Raw genomic sequence first — 17670 nt, forward strand, 5'->3', positions numbered from 1 at the left:
AGATTATTTTGGCATCAAGACTCACACAGATAACACCAGGGGGGAAATAATCCAATCAATAAATGGGCAAAGGAACTAAACACTTCACAGAAAAAGAAATACAACTGGTCAACAAACATAAGAAAAAAATATTCAACATCTCTAGCAATTAGATAAGTGTGAATCAAAACTACACTGAGATTTCATCTCACTCCAGTCATAATGGCAATTATCAAGAATACAAGTAACAATAGATGTTGGCAAGGATGTGGAGAGAAAGGTATGATGCAACCACTATGGAAAGCAGTATGGAGATTCCTCAGAAAACTCAGAATAGAACCACTATTTGACCTTGTTATCCCACTCCTCCTCAGTCTATACCCAAGGGACTTAAAAACATACTACAGTGACTAAGCCACATCCATGTTTATAGCAGCTCAATTCACAATAGCCAAGCTATGGAAACAACTGAGGTGTCCTTCAACAGATGAATAGAAAAAGAAAATGTAGGACATATACACAGTGGAATATTACTCAGCCTTAAAGAAGGATGAAATAATGGCATTTGCTGTTAAATGGAAGGAACTAGAAAATATTATGTGAAATAAGCCAATAAGTGAAATAAGCCAATCCCAAAAAACCAGTGTCCGAATGCTCTCTCTGATTTGTGGATGCTGAATCACAACAAGGGAGGGTGGGGAGGAAAAGAATAAAGTTCATTGGATTAGATAAATGGAAATGAAGGAAAGGGAATGGGGGAATAGGAAAGACAGTAAAATTAGTTGGCCATAACTTACCTAACCTGGTATTTGAATACATGGCTAGGGTAACTCTATATTATGTACAACCACACGAGTGGGAACCTAAATAGAATAAGGTACATTCTATGTATATATATTCTGCCAAAATATATTATATTGCTATACATAACTAAAAGTAATTGAAAAAAAAAATATTCAAGAAGAATATCTTCCTCATGATGGTGAGTTTCTTAGGGAAACCACCAAGTTTTGCCAGTTCTGCTTTAAAGTTTGGGCAGTTTGGGAAGAATAGCCTTTAAGCTTATATCTAGTTCCCTGAGAAAGAGGGGAATCATCTTCTAAATTCTCAACTACCCTGTGGAAAGTGTCCAGGACTAGTGGATTTTCCTGGGAAATCAGAAGCACATCAAAGGTGACTTCCTCATTCTTTGGCAGGTGCAGATCCAAAGACCAGCTATTAGAGAAGACCAGCGGAGAGTGCTCATCCAAGGCCATGTCATTCTGTTCATTGTTCAAGTGCTTCCTCTTGAAGAAGAGTTCCCGGCAGAGGCTTTCTGGAATAGATCTCATCTTTTTCTGTAAGCACTAGATATGGAAATAATGATAACAAAATATAAAGAAGAAAACCCTGGGAACGTGCCATGGAAACTGTGTCTACTGTAGCACCAACCCTCCCACCCAAAACAGCTACGAAGCCTGTACAAAATAGAGCCAACTGTGGCGTCCAGAACTGGAGGGCCAGTGGGACAAGCAGGACGACAAGGCCAACACGTGTGATAGGAGCACAGGAAGCCGCTGCACTCTCCAGCCTGCTTCTCCCTCAGATATTTTCTGGGCCGTAGCATGGGTCACTAGAGCCCCGATAGTTGTCAACAGGCCACTGACATGAGGAGAAAGGAAGGGGTCCAAATCCTAGAGGGGCTAGAATCTGAGAAGAAAACCTCAGAAAGGATGAAACTGCAGAGGAGGAGCCTAAGTCAACTTACAAATTCCCCTCAACTCACTGACTGATCCAGGATGAGAGGCTGGGAACCCAGAGAAAGCAGAAACCGGGAGCCTGAGGAACTGGACTAAAATTTCACCAACCTCCTGAGCTGAGCAGACACAGGCAAGAATTAAAGTCCCAGCAAAGAGGAGGCCCTGGGTGAACACCCTGACTTCAGCTTAGACTGCAGAACAGCCTCAGCTAGTAGTAAGAGCAAAATCTTAGCTAGAAAAGCATAAAACTAAACTTCAATTAGAGCAAGACAATCACTGATGCCCATCTTCCTGCCAGAAGAAAGGACAACCCTATATGAAAGGATAGAACATCTTTCTTTTTTTTTTTAAGAGAGAGGTGAGAGACAGAGAGAATTTTTTTAATATTTATTTTTTAGTTTTTTGGCGGACACAACATCTTTGTATGTGGTGCTGAGGATCGAACCCGGGCCGCACGCATGCCAGGTGAGCGCGTTACTGCTTGAGCCACATCCCCAGCCCTAGAACATCTTTCAAAGTTTCCCTAATTCATAATCCCTGATATAATAGGAAATTAGGAAACATGATAAAGCCGGACAGTTTAAAAAAAAAAAAAAAAAAAACAATAAAGCAACCATGAGAAAAGGAAAAGACTGCTGAGTGCCAACTGTAATTAAAATATACCCCCAAATGAAGAAGAAATGAAAAGACAAAAATTTCCTGATTCTCCTACAGACTCATAAATTTGAAATCAATAGATAAAAGTCATGTCAACATCCTATCACTCTAAAAGGCAGTATCTGATATTAAGGGCCTTGTTACTACATGTGATAGCAGACCAACAGCAGAAACCAAGATTAACTGTCATGATACAAGGTAGCAAACAGTTCCAACTGACACAAAGAAAAAGAATGGACAATCAGAACACAGGAGCCATGTCAGAGGTACTCCAAAGGTCTAACACAGCGTAAGTCACAAGAGGAGAGAAAAAGACAAAAGCATGATCTGAAGAGATAAACAGCAATGATTTTCTTGAAATTGATGAAGGACACCAGTCACAAACACAAGAAGCTCAGCAAGAAATATTTTAAAAAGAACAAATACCACTGGGCACAACAGCCCACGCCTGTAATTCCAGTGATTCCAGAGGCTGAGGCAGGAGGATCGCAAGTTCAAAGCCAGCCTCAGCAAAGGCAAGTTGCTTAGCAACTCAGTGAGACCCTGACTCTAAATAAAATACAAAATAGGGCTGGGGATGTGGCTCAGTGGCCAAGTGACCCTGAGTGTTCAAGAATGGGGCGGGAGGAGGGGCCAGGGCGGGGAAGGAGAGCCTGGTCCCCTCCCTGCAGCGCATGGAGATGTGGGACTTCAGCCTCAAGTAGCTTCACCAGTAGGTCGGTCGAGTTGCACAAGCTGCACCTCCTGCTTGAGGTCAATGGGAATGTCTTCGCTGTGACCAAATGCCGCAAGTTGTAGGGCCCCGCGGGTGCATGTGGAATATTTGCTGGTAGGGATGCCTCCAGAAGACTGGCAACATTTTGCCTAGATAAGGATGCACTTAGAGATGAATATGATGATCTCTCAGACTTGAATGCAGCGCAAATGGAAAGTGTTCGAGAATGGGAAATGCAGTTTAAAGAAGAATATGAATATGTAGGCAGATTCCTAAAACCAGGGGAAGAACCTTTAGGATATGCAGATGAAGAAGGTACCAAGGAGCACAATAAACAGGATTGAACTCTGTAAACAACCAAAGTCAGGGGCCTTCAGAACTGCAATTCTTGCTCCCTTTCACAGACTGTCCAGTGTCTTTGGGTTTGATTCACCTGCTGCAACAAACATTCGACAGGTTGTGTACAAGATGTATGGGTCTCACTATGAAGACTTGAACACTAGACATTTTTTATGCTGCCAGACTCATTTGTTGCAGTTGTTTGTAATGTCTGGGGTGGCTTCATCGTCCTGAAAACGAGGAAACAGGGATTTCTTAAACTGCAAGAAAGTCATGAGGTTACTTTTAGCTTTTTCCCTTTCTCTTTTATCTTCCTCTCTTCCCCCCTTCCTCCCTTCCTCCCTTCTTCTCATCTTCCCTTCTTTCCTACTCTCCCTTCCTTCCCCTCCCCCTTTTTTAAGATATCAAAGACAACTGGATGTGTATTTGCTACTCGGTGTTTTTGAGCACTGAGGAAGGAGGAGACCTGAGCAGGGGAGGAGGTTGTTACACATGAGTTGAGTAGTTTAGGCTACTGAAACATGGAAATGTGAATTCCCAAACTTTTCTTTTGGGGGCTCTGTCAGGGAAAAGAAAAAAAAAATATTTCTAAGAAATCTTAGGAACTTAGAATGGATTTAAGTGAGTTCGAGTCAAAGCAGTTTCCCAATTGAGATCATTTGAAACCAGTTTTACTCCTTTCCTTCCTTCCTCTAGGTCAAATCAATATTTATTGTGCCTTATTTCATGTCCATAGACTTGAATTATTATTAGGGTAAGCCTTCACATGAATTCAGAAGTCACTACAAGCAGCATTGAGACTGAAGTTGGAATATTCTGTTGATCACAAAACCTTGATGTCATTCTGTGTATATAGAATGCAAAAGGAATAGTCAGTGTTAACTGACATATATGTTAATATACCCGAACTTAGTTAGCAATGTCATGGCCAAATACATTCTTCCCATGCTTTACTCTTTCAAAAAAAAAAACAAAAAACAAACAAAAAAAACAAATCAACAACTCTTATCCCCCAACAGCGGCCTAATTTCAGGAGTCTGACCCTCACATCTCACTAGTGTGGGAGCAGGGTCATGATGTGGATGTCTGTGTGGGTGTGTCTGGGTGTTTGAGGGTAACTTGCAAGGGACTCTTTTTGCAGAAACTGTAAATACAAGTATCGTTTTGATAAAGCATGTACAATGAATTTTTTTAAAAAGATAGAAATACATGAACAGATTTCCTATGTTCAAGGATAAAAAGACCAGTTGATAGAAATGTGTCATTCATTCCTAAATTTATCTATATATTTAATGTAACTGCAATAAACATCCAGAAAGGCATTTCTAAGGTGCTCAAGTAGATTCTAAAATTTATGAAAGGTTAAAGGACTAAAACTGTCCATATATTTTCAAAGAAAGAGAAAAAGAAGACTTACTCTTTCCGATATTTATATTCAGTTTAACATCACAATTCTGTAGGAAGAAACACACTGACCAAACATAAAAGAAATTCTACAACCACAGCTACCCATAGATGTATGCAGAAATACACTGGAGATGGTTGGGCAGATCAGTGGTGAGGGTGGGAAAATGGCTCTTCACATGGAACAAGAGGAAATAACACTCCGAGTCAGTGTCTACTGAAATGAATTAAATATTTAAAATTAAAAGGCTCAGAGCAAAACTAAAGTGTCCAGAAAACAATGAAAGGAAACATTATAGTACCTTAGAGTAGAGGAGCATCTCTCACATAAGGCACAAAGAGCACCAAACTTCAAATTTTTAACTGGTAAGTTTGACTCTCTTAAAATTTCAAACTACTACTTATCAGAATAGGCCTTAAGAAAAGAGAAAATGCCAAGCAGAAACTTGGAGAAGATATCCACAATCTGTAACACCTGTGACGACAAGGTGATTGATTCTACAGTCTGTAAGGTATTCTAACAAAGCAAAAAGAAAAAGACAAAGTCTAATTGGAATATAGACAAAAGACAGAACAGGCACTGCATAAAAGGTAAAGTACTTTGAACCAATAAATACATTAAGATATGATCAACCAAATTAATAAACAGGAAAGCTCAGGCCACAAAGATACTATCTTGTACCCATTTGATGAAACAGACAAAGACGAGAAGAGAGGCAGAAAAACGAAGAGAAGTCTGACAATTGGAGGAAATGTGGAATTTCTAATATATTCCTGATGGGAGTAAAATGACCTGTCTAATCTGAAAAAAATATCAGCATTTTCCTATTACTTGAATATTCTCACACCTCCTGAACCAGCAATTCCACTACTAAGTGTGCTCCCAAGAGAAACTTTCACCCATGCCCCAGACTACACATGAATATTCAAGATGACACTGTTTTTAAGGCAGAACCCAGGAAATAAGTCAGTTACCCATCATCAACAACAAAAAAAGGTAATGAGAGATGTAGGGGACTGTTGTGATTTTTCAGTGACTGAATACAGCCACATTGGGAGCTACATCTCAAGCTAGGCTACCCAGGGACATATATAGACAACATAATTTGCTTCAACTAAACTGAATTAGTTTGCTCTTACTTTCATGTACAGGAGCGCCTATTTCATCAATAAAAGTCTACTCAAATTCTGAGGATTACGAATTTGACAGAATTAATGGCAAAAACATCAAAGTATTTTGATAAACACAGAATGTGTTTCGATGACACACATCAAGACAGAGCTGGCTTCTGCAAGGGGGTTTTGAACAGTCACATCAACAAATACAAAGAAAATAGAATAAACTACCAGGAAGGTGACATCTCTATGACTGACTGAGAAAACAGTCCCAGGGCACCCTGTGACCCAGGACAGCCTAAGGAACTCTTTCTCTGGGAATTGTGAAGGCATGGGTGCAGTGTAGATCCCAAGGAGGAAGAGATACCAGCACTGAGCAATGTCTGACAAAAGAAGCAGCACCCAGCATACAATACCACCCCAAGAGAGTGAGCAGGTAGCCTGCAACCAGCACAGTCACAGGGGCAGTGTGCCCAGATGCCAAACATGGAGCTGTAGGATTTAGTGTATGCCCTGCTGGGTTGCAGTCTTGCTTTGGTCTGAAACCTCCTTGATATTTTCCTGTTCCTCCCCTTTGAACTGTGAATGTTTACCCTGTTCCTACTTACTATTTCAAATCAGAAGTAACATACTGTTATAACTTAATTTTTATAGCATCCTAAAGCTGAACTGCCTTGAGTCTCAGCATACACAACTTACACTATTGAGCAATGCCAAAGCTGTCAAAACGTTGGGACTCTTTGGAATTTGTGTACAAAATGTGGGTGCATTTTGCTTTGTTAAGATGGACATGAACCTTTCAGGTGGCTATAGTAGAATATCATGGTTTGGTACTGAACTGTTACCCAAAGATTCCTGTGTTAAAGGATTACTTCCCAGAGTAAGTGCTATTGGGAGTTGGTGAAGCCATCTAAAGGTGGGGCCTAGTAGAAGTCTCATAAAGAGCCCCAAGTGCTGTAATCAGAGCTTAATAAGCAATTCAAGTGGGAATTAAGAAGACCCTTAAAGTAGATTATGATAGCCTGATCCCTCCTCCTTACGCCCTTTGCCCTTGATGGGAATTGTAGAACCCTTGACCATTCTTTGTCCTCACCTTCACTCCCTGGCCATCAAGTGAGCAATTTTCTTCCACCACACATTCCCTGTCATAATGGGCTGTTTCAAAAAGAAATGCAGCCGATACATTTTGGAACCTCCAAAACTGTGAGCCAAATTATTAGAAGAAAAAAAGAGAAACATTTCCATTCCTAAGTTGATTATCTCAGAAATGTGTCATTGTGATGGAAAGCTGACCAAAGCATGGAGCTAGTTGTAATATGTCTCTTCTAAGTGGGCAGAGGAAAACAAGAGGTGGTGAACTCCCAGTGGGATCCACTAGAGACTGTTAAATTGAGCACTGACATCTCAGGAATACTGATCTTGCTCCAGTCACACCTTCCCAACCACCCCGGCCAAATGTATGCTCATTGCTAATCCCCCTTCCGTAACCTGCCTCACCATCCACCATGCACTTGATCCATTCCTCCGTGGTAAACCACATCACTTGGTTCCCTTTCACATGCCAAGAATCAGGCTCCTCAACAAATACGGCACAGCAAAATCTGTCTACATGGAGTGCACAGACGTAGCCACGATGTCTTTCTTCATCATGGACTTCAATGAGTTTGCATGAGTAATTAATCGTCTTCTTCTCTTTACAGAAATGTTGGACAGGAAGCTCCCTAATTGTCTTTTCTATCTCAGAAAGACACCAAGGCTGTACTTCAAAGCCACTTACTTCTTTTGTTTGGCTATCTATACCAAAGAACAAATATCCCCCATCAGTATTTGCAAATGCAGAAACATACTGAGGTACCTCTTCTTTAATGAATTCCAACACATCTTCTCTTTTTCTTTTTTCTTTTTTTCCAAACACATCGTAATCTGGGACTAATTTAGTAGCAACAAGTGTTGATTCAGAAAAGTTGACTTTACTTCTGTATGTAAGTTTTGTCTTGCTAAAAAACTCTGAAGGTGAGTCCACCACACTACTTTCTTCATGAACATCAGTAGGGACCTTCATTGCATTCGTTTTTGGTGTTGAAAATAATCTGGATCCAGTTTTCTTCTCTTGGAGGAAAGCCAGTGCATGGGTACCATCCATGACAATTGTAGATGTTATATTTTTGCTATACAGATTGGTTCTCAACATGACAATCTGCTGACCAGAGCTATCCAAGCTCCATGATTTCACAAAAATCAAAAATGTGTTAGCATTCTGCATGAAGTCAAGGTAATTTAGAACACGAGGCAGCATATCACTGAAAGATATTTCCAAATCTTCTCCTATTCCATCTTCATTATACTTATACTCTGTATTCTCGATTTCAGCCTTGATAACTCCTCCTCCAGAATTCAGCAAAGCACACATGGCTCGTGAGACAGCCTCTTTCTGCCTTTTTCTCCTTTGTTTGTCCTTCATACTGTTCCTATTCTTCTCTCCAAGAGTGACTTTTCCTACATCTAAAACCAGCTCATTATAATCAGTTTCAAAATCAATTCTGATGTTTACGTCCACAGTGGCCATTTGGTTTCCAAGCTGAAATTCTTTCCTGTAAAACTGACAGAGCCATTAGAATGGGACCCATGCAGGAGTAAGCAAATTCTGAATTCTGAGGGAAACAGAGTGAAACCCTTTGTAGAAGTCGCCCTGGACTGGGAAGTACACAGCTAGGAAGTGACAGGTTTGGGGGCAGATTATCACATAAGACCCACAACTTACACTCTTACTGGTATTTTGATTTTGCTGCCATAGATTTCCATCATGCTCTTCTAATTCCTTAAATTTTCCCTTACTCTGTGCTTATATCATTCTTTCTGATCATTCATTTTGTATAGATTGTGTTTTCTCTTCTTTCCTTATACAAACCCCAGAAGGGAATCTATATTTTTGAACTTGTCCTTGAGTCAAGTTTTAATTATACAATTGTATCAAATTTCCATTGTGATTTTAATGATTTCAACTTTTACAGCTTTTACCTTCATTATCTCCTTTTGTAGGGAGTATTGGGGTTTGTTTGCGTGTTTGTTTTGGTACCAGGGATAGAACCCAGGAGTGCTCAACCCCTGAGCCACATGCCCAGCCTTTTTCATATTTTATTTACAGACAGGGTCTCACTGAGTTGCTTAGGTCCTCAATAAGTTGCTGAGGCTGGCTTTGAACCTTGATCCTTCCTGCCTCAGCCTCCTGAGCCACTGGGAGACAGGTATGTGCCACCACACCAGGCTATTGTAGGAAGTCCTTTGGGAAAATTGTCACTTGGAATTCTAGGGGCAATCAGCAATATGACATGTTAGTTATTTTTTTCTTCCTGTTAACAATAAATGTGATTCAAAATATTTGGCCCTTGCTCTTAAGCAAAGTGGGCCACGTCACTGTGTCCTTTTCCTATCAGAAAAACCACAATATCTTCAATGAGGGAAAATTCTTACACTCAACCCGTCTGCATTATGGTCTGATTGTCTGTGTCCCCTCAACATTAATATGTTGAAAACCTTACCCCCAAGATGATTAGGCCTTTGGGAGTGGGGTCATGAAGACACAGCCCTTGACCATAGGATTCATGTTTTTACAAAAGAACCCTAGAAAGCGGGCTCAGCCCTTCTGCGATGGGAAGACACAGAGAGAAGCTGGGAATCACCCTGGGAGAAGAGGCCTCACCAGAAGCCAACCATGCTGGCACCTTGATCTTGGACTTGCCAGCCTCCAGGACGGAGAGAGAAATACATTTCAGCAATTTATAAGCCGCCCAGCTCCCAATCAATGGTGATTTGTTACAGCATCCTGCATGTCCTAAGGCAGTCTGCCTTAGTCTGTGTACTTCTGATCCATTAGCTTGTGCCTTTGAGGCCACTGGCATTACTGCTTTCCTTTAGGTTGAAAACTAAAATATCTTTGGGTTCATCAATAGGTATAGAGACAGTTGATAGAAAAGTCCATCCTAGGTAGTCCTCACTACCCAGAAAATGTTATCAGGAGGTCATAATCTTCCTGGCCACTGCTGGATCAGTAGTGGGCACAAGTGCAAGATATTACTCTATGATTTCCTCATCATGTGACCCAGACCCCAGAACACCTGATAATCCTATGTGAATGATGAGCACTCCATACAGAAAAGAGAGTCATAAGTCCATGTAAGAACAGTTTACAGGGACCAGACAAGCCTTTCAATACATGCCACCCCTCTACAGCATCAGAGTGATCACCATTCAACATAGAATAGGGGGCTCTGTGCTTTTGCCCAAACGTGCTGTGTGATACTAATGCCTTCCTCTGACAGACCTCCCATGTTCTTCCTTCTCCCCTTGGAATTTACACTGCACTGAAATGTGCAGAGAATGGTTTTCAAACTACAGGAAATCTGTATTTTGAAAGTCACTTAAGATAACTAGAAGGAAAGGCTCTGGGGCTTGCTTCGTGATGTGGACACTGACACTTGGGAGGTTCTGAGCACTCTCCATGCTCTGGAATGCCCACCTTGAAATTTCCCAAGCCCCTTCCATGGCCTGAGGTAAACCAGGACTACCAGTGTCCTCCTGGGAAGCTGCCCAAACCTAGAGAAGATGGCCATGTCCCATTTCTCTCATATTGAATACACCACGACCTTCTATCCAGGGATCCCTGGGCCTATTGGGTTGTCTGGGACCCTGTGGCTGGCTGTGGATCCCAGGAGAACACCCCACAGGACTATTTCTTTCACAGGATCAAGCCAGGTTGCACTTCCAGGACGGTGTCAATAGACTCTTCGTCATTGACTCTAGTTATTTACATGGACAAGGGAGCCCAAACACGTTTGCTAGGTAGAATTCACCACTGAAGCCTTCTGATTCAAGGGTTTTCTTTTGGGGGATTGTTAGCTTGTTTTCATTATTAATTCATTCTCCCTACTAGGTATTGATCTGTTTAGATTTTCTATTTCTTCCTGATTCAGTGTACGTAGGTTGTGTTTCTAAGATTTTCTCCATTCCATCTCTATTTTCTAATTTGATGACATACTCTTGCTCATAGTTCTCACTGATAATCTTTTATTTCTGAGAAAATCACTAGTAAATTTGTTTCTTTCCTTTCTGATTTTAGTACTTTCATTTTCTTTTTCCTTCTTATCAATCTAACTGAAGATTTGCTGAATTTTGTAAAAAAAAAAAAACTTTCATTTATTGTTTTCTACTTTCTACTCCATTATTTCACTTATTTCTGCTCTAATATTTATAATTTCCCATCTTCTGCTGACTTGTGATTAGTTCTTTCTTTTTTTCTTCCCTGTGTCTCTGAGGTCTAATGTCAGGCTGTTGACTTGAGATCTTTCTTCACTTTCAGTGTAGTTGTTTACCACTATTCAAAGCCTCCCTGTAGAACTACTCTTACTAGATCTCTAAATTTTGGTATATTGTGTTTCGTTTTCATTTATCTCAAGATATTTACTAATTTATCTTGTGATTTCTCATTTCTCATTTCAGGAGTGTGCTATTTAATTTCTGTATATTTGTGATTTTTTCCAGTTTTTTGCTTCTATTGGTTGCTCTCCCCCGCCCCAAGAAGGTAGTGGAGATGGGAATAGGAAAGCAATAAAAGGAATTAGACTAATTTTCCTATGTTCATATATGCATATGCCACCAGTGAACTCCACCTCATGTACAACCACAAGAACAGGATCCTAATTAGAGAAAGTTATACTCATGTCTGTATAATATATCAAAATATACTCTACTGTCATGTATATCTAAAGGACAAATGTTTTAAAAGTTATTATATTTTAAAAATTCTTGCCTTTAATTTCACAGATCTTTTCCCCTTTCCAAGTTCTACTCAAATTGGCTCCTGAACCCTTCTTATAAACATTTCAACTCAATTATTGCATTTTTTAGCTCTATTTCTTCTTTGGGTTTCTTTTCATAATTTCAAATATTTGTTGACATGGTCATTTTACTTATATGTTTTTTCCTGAATTCCTTTAGTTCTTAATATACATTTCCTTTAGCTCTCTGGACAAATTTAAGACAGTTGTGGGATTTTGTTTGTATCTTTTTTCAACAGATGACTAAAATTTATGTGTATATAATGTAGGAAAGGTTGTTTTAAAATATGTGTATGTTGTGGGATGATTCAATTAAGGTAATTAACATATTGTTTATTTTACTGATGTGCCTTTTTGTGGTGAGAACACTTAAAACCTACTCTCTGAGTAATTTTTCAAGAACACAATATACTGCTATGACATGGAGTCACTGTTGTACGCGAAAACATGGGGGAAAAGACAATAATCATCCTATTGAACTATGGAGAATGCTCAGCATGGCAGGAATACACATCTTTCTCTGCTTTTTTGTATAAAGATGTCACATTAAAACAATTACTGTTTGAAATTTCAACTGAAACGATTGTGCTTACCTAGCTTCTTGGTTATTCATCTATACCAGGAGTCAAGACTTCTCCTGTAGCCTCAGTTTTTCTGGGACATGTCAGAGTTTTAAGTACCTGTTGGCCCTTTTTATGTCTTCATTTGAGAAATGTCTATTATGTTCATTTTATAACGAGGTTATTTGATGGCTCGCAATGTGTTGAGTTCTTTATATATTTTGGATAGTAGGCCCTTATCAGGAGTGTGGCTGCCAAGTACATCCTCCCACCCGGTAGGTTATCTCAATCTTTTGATTGTTTCCTTTCCTGTAGATAAACATTTCGATTTGATGTAGTCCCATTCGTCTAGCTTAGGTTTTGTTATCTGCACTTTGGGGAACCTATTAAAAAAAAAAAAATCATTGCCCAAACTAATGTCATAGAGCTTTTCTCCTTTGTTTTCATGTGCTAGTTTTCAGTTTCTGGTCTTGCACAAGTTTTTCATCTATTTTGAGTTGATTTGTGTCTCTGTTGCAAGAAAAAGGGTCTTATTTTACTCTTCTCCACGTGGATATAAAGACACTTGTTTTTTACAGCCTTTTTTTAAAAAATATGTCCAGGGGTCTTACCTTTCTCAGGAAGAGGTTCTGCCAAATTACTTTCTTCATAAGCATGAGCTATGTTCCCCTGGTTTCCATGCCTGCAGAGCTTCTGCCGAAAATCGGGCATTTAAAACAAAACTACCATGTCTCCCAATCTTTGCAGACCAGCTCTATGCCAGGGCAGCTCTTTACAGATGAGCTGATCCTATTCTGATCCCAGGGACCAGCTTGAGGTCAAAGTTTAAGTCTTCTCAGGTATATTGTAAGCATTCACTCTGCCTATTCTGCATGGAGTTTTCTCAATTCCTCCTAATAAATAGCTGCTTTTGAATGTCTTGATTACCCCCCAAATCTTCACCACCCTCTGCTCCTCTCATGGGCCTTGGATTGCTCATCTGCAGCTGTAATCTCTTGCCCCAGGCATCCACCGGTATGTGGTCTCCCTACAACCTTCACATGCAGTGGAAGGCACACTTCCCCATGAAATGAGATCCAAGTTAGGTGGTCCAGAGACCTATCCTTCAGCCAGTGCCCAGGCAGGTTAGAACCCTGCCAATCAGGTTTGCTCTGGCCCTGCACTTCAAGGGAAGGGACTGCAAACAGTGCTGCTGCCCCCTGCAGCCTGAGACTTTGCCATGCCAGGGAGAGGAAGGGCAGGGGCAAGAAAAAACATCAGGATCTTCTCTGCAGGTTTGAATGTGGCTGCTTCTTGATTGGGCATCTGCGTGGTTGCTGTAAACCTCTGACTTTTACTTCAGTCAGTTTCTGTTGCTTTGGATGTTTCCACAAGGAGGAAGCTTCCTAGTCTCCACTTTGTTGACATGAGCCCTCTCATTGTTCTTTTCTTTCATTCTTTTTTCTGTTTTCTTTTGTTTTTATTTTTCCATTTTGTTTTTTCGAGATGAGGCCTCACTATGTTGCCCTGACGGGCCTTGCCTTTCTTGCAACAAGCAACCATTTGGTCTCAGCCTCCCTAGGAGCTGGGACTACAGGTTTGTAACATCCTGCTGGCTCTATCCTCATTTTTAAATAATAAATTCAGTTTGTTAATAATTTGTTTTTATGATATTCCTTGCTTTTTCATGTTCTACTTTCACATCATTGCTAGATTTTGTTCACATCAACTTTTATGGTTTCTTTATAAAATCAGTTGGGGATCGATCCTAGTTTTCTATCCTCTAACATCATACCCAACATGGTAGCTTTCAGTGGCAGAGTTTACCAAGGTCTGTCACACTTGCAGAAACTAAAATAGAAAGTTTTGAATCTTCCTATCTTATATAATCACTTTTGGAAAATAATGATTACCTGTGTTTATAAAATCTTACAAACTGCTGCATAATTTTATAGGTAGTATAAACATACTGTTATGTAATTATTCCTGTATACCTGAGAATTGAAGTTGCTTTCCAATGTTTATTTTAATAATTCTAAGACCTCAGCTCTGTTAGATTGAGACTCGGGTATTCAAATGACCTCATCAAATTTTCATGGAGCCCAAGAGTCCCCTGGCTAAGTACTTCAATTCTATGTACAGATGTGGTTCACACATAAAGAAACAACCGCTTGGGCACAGGTTGGAAGGCCACAGCAGACCGAAAGAAATGAAACCAGAGTGCAGAAAATAAGAACTGAAACCCTGGCTCAGAAAAAAAAAAAATCATATAAGGGAAGAAACAGTCTGGACATGTAGAAATCAAGGCTCAAGCTAAAACAAGAGGTTTTACCTGATCTTGTACATTCGGAATTAAATTAAGTATACAAAGTGTATATACACACACTGTGAGTGGTTGATGGAGTTTGAATTACTGGAGCAGCTGATGAAATACTAACAATTGGAGACGTATTATCAAATGATTTCCTAAAGGATTGCATCAGACTTTCATTAGCAAGCTTCTCTTGGGCAGAAGGATTACAGGGCTCCACCCTGGGCCTGTGCAGGCTGCTGGTTCTGAGTCTATAACAAAGTAGCCGCCTGCCCTCTGAGGGGCCTGGAAAATCAGAGCTGTGTCCTAAGACATCCTGGGACCTGGGCATTCATTCAGATGGGTCCCCTAGGCCTGGGCCCCTCCAAGAAAGCATTGGAACAGAACTCTGACAGCTCCCAAAACAGTGAGGCTACAGGAGAAGTCTTGACTCCTGGTAGAGGAACAATGAAGAAGCCAAGTAAGCAAAACTGTTTCAGTTTAAATTGATAAGAAATACTGTTTTAATGGGACATCATTATCCAAAAAAGCAGAGAAACGTGTCTATTCCTGCCATGCTGAGCTTTCTTCACAGTATTAGGGCACAATTGGGGTCCTTTACCTCATTTCTTCGTATTTCTTACACAACAGGGGCAGCTGAAATATGAGTCACCTTCCTGCCAACCAGACAGAAAAGATCCTCCATCTCTATTTCAAGAAGGGCAAGAGAGTCAGTTTCACTTCTGCTCAGTGACGCATTTGAATTTCTCCATCTTAGGTTCATGCCCTTCCAGGAGGAATATGGTCCCTCATTTCATACTGTAGTCTCTGGAAGTAGACTGCTGTCACCTTTCCTCCCAGCCCCCATTCCAACACCCTCTGCATCTGGCCCTGCTATTAGGGACACTTCTGGTTCATCCACAATAAGCAAAAGGAGCAGCAGTCAATCACACCTGCCTCCCCACCCCCAACATGCCTAAGGAGCCTTCTCATACCACTGGGGAACTCGAAACTAGTGGCAGCTGTAGAAGAGGCTCCTTTAGGGGAACTTGTGGGCTGGGCTGGGTCCTTGGCCATCTCAGTCCAACACTCATGACTAGGTACAATTTTCACCATCCAAAATCAGTCTTCAGGCATATATCTGGGACACAATCCTTTAAAAAAAAAGAATAAGCTGGAGACTGGACTCCACCAAGTCCCTAGTACCTTAAACTCAATGGCCTCCATGAACCCTTGGGTCTGGGTTCACAAGTTAGTTGTTTCCTCTAAATTCCTTTATTCCCTTGACGGTGGGAGAATTCTGTGAGGTGTGAAGTCTGGTAGAACTGCACAAAAGTGGCACCCAACTGACAGGAGAGACTAAGGAACATTCCTGGCCCCTCCTTGCTTACCAGTGCCACGTTCGATGGCATCTGGGAGGACAATGTGGTCATCTTTCTCCTCTTCTAGTTTATGAACTTTGGGCAGGGAACTACTGTGCTTGCTTTTTCTTTCTGGACCTAGACTGCAGTTCTTCAGTGACACCCCCACATTTCCTCAACTCCACTCAAGTTCAGATCTCCGGGAGGATGGGGCACCCGAGGTGCCCTGGAGACCACACGAGCCTGACCTGCACACTCGGCTAGTGCCTCTCTAACCCCGTCTCCTAAACCACAGACCCCAAGCTCCCTGTCTCAAAGCTGTTTAAGGTCTCCCCTGTCCAAGCAGGGACCAAAGTCCTTCTGGCACACCATACCCCATGGTCCAGAGTTCAAGGTGACAGTCCTCAATGGCCTGTTAAGGTTTGGGAGAAGGTGATATGAACACTCCAGCAAAGGAGCCAAGTTTCCCAGAAAAGAGAGACACCATTCAGTCTGGAGACCGGGATTGGGGTGAGGGTCTTCCAGAGAGAGGTGGAGTTGTGCTGCTGGTGCCCCACCTCGCCCCAGAGCCAGATGCCTAGACCTAGGGGTGGGAGTAGAGTAGAAAACTAAGGCTGGAAAATGTGGCTAAAGAGCAGGCCTCACTTTCCAGTGCATTGCCCCCTGAAACAAGACCCCTTGCAAACACCAGTGCACCCAGTGCATGCAGTGGCCCTTGCATAGCAGGTGAATGCAGGTGCCAGAAAAACCCAGCCAGAAAAGAGAGCACCCTGCCTCAGAAACTTTCTTCCCCAGGCAAAGTGGAGAGGGAAACCTACCGAGCCCGTCTATGTGCTCTCCACAGGGTAGTTGCCCGTAGATCCTTCCAGCTCTTCTGCTTTCTGTTTCCTGCACCCTGGTACCTTGCACTCTCAGCGCGACTCTCACACAGAATTTTCTAGATCCCACCTTCTATCGGGCTCATGATGCTCCAGGAAGTGAGGGCACTATGCTCAATTGCACAATTGTCATTTGATTTGTCAAATTCGAAGAAGTATCTCCCTGTAGTGGGGTAACTCAGTATTTCCAAACTTTACTCCCATTTGCAGGTCACTTGCTGTCACATTGCTTAAAATCCCAGGTGCCTCCAGCAACAGGGAGGACAGCTGTCAATGCCTAAACCAAGGGGCAAGGAGAGGCTCCTCCACAGAAGGCAGAGTCCAATGCCTAGAGCTTGTAGAACAAGGAGCATCATGGGGACATCCTTTCACTGAGAGTCTACTATGGCTCCTGTGGTGCGACACAGCCTACCTGCCTCTTGTTTCCCCTGGCTCTGGTCCACATTATGGGGGTACGTTTCTCTAGCTTAGCACTTCTCAAAACGTTACCAGAAATCACAAGTCACCGGAAACCACAGCTTTCAAATGCTCAGAAAGACAAATGGCAGTGGAGAGTGTACAAGTCTGAGCTGCTCTCACTGGGGAGCTCCTCCCCAGAGCCCACTGGGACTCAGCTGCAGACTGTTGGAGATAGTCTCTGCTGCACATCTACCCAGGAGGCAAAGCAGACCACCTGTTCACACCCACAACACAGATACTGAGAGCGCAGAGCTGGGCCTCATCTCAGTTCTTGTACTCAGTGAATGGTTACACAACACAATGGTTAACGTAATAGTTACTTTTTATTCCATGTTTTTAGATTGGACAGAGGTTTCACAA

General features: G+C 41.6%; 1 protein-coding gene across 4 annotated transcripts; it reads right to left on the minus strand.

Annotated features, from left to right (window-relative positions):
- Positions 1-2090: 2090 nt before the first annotated feature.
- LOC114082219 (ribonuclease SLFN12-like) lies at positions 2091-17386 on the minus strand. 4 transcript variants are annotated; one of them, XM_071603577.1, is made up of 3 exons: positions 16792-17333; positions 7447-8548; positions 2091-3659 (listed from the first exon to the last, which is right to left on the minus strand). In XM_071603577.1, exons 2-3 carry the CDS (start codon positions 8513-8515, stop codon positions 3652-3654), a joined length of 1077 nt encoding a protein of 358 aa, XP_071459678.1. In that variant the 5' UTR covers positions 8516-8548; positions 16792-17333; the 3' UTR covers positions 2091-3651. The 4 variants fall into 4 exon arrangements, 3 of the variants coding, with proteins under 3 accessions (XP_071459678.1, XP_027779362.1, XP_027779363.1); XM_027923561.3 differs by having other exon boundaries at positions 7442-8540; positions 16792-17332; XM_027923562.3 differs by having other exon boundaries at positions 7442-8548; positions 16792-17332.
- Between the last annotated feature and the right edge of the window lie 284 nt (positions 17387-17670).

Source organism: Marmota flaviventris, chromosome 17 (genome assembly GCF_047511675.1).
Source record: "Marmota flaviventris isolate mMarFla1 chromosome 17, mMarFla1.hap1, whole genome shotgun sequence".
NCBI lineage: Eukaryota > Metazoa > Chordata > Mammalia > Rodentia > Sciuridae > Marmota > Marmota flaviventris.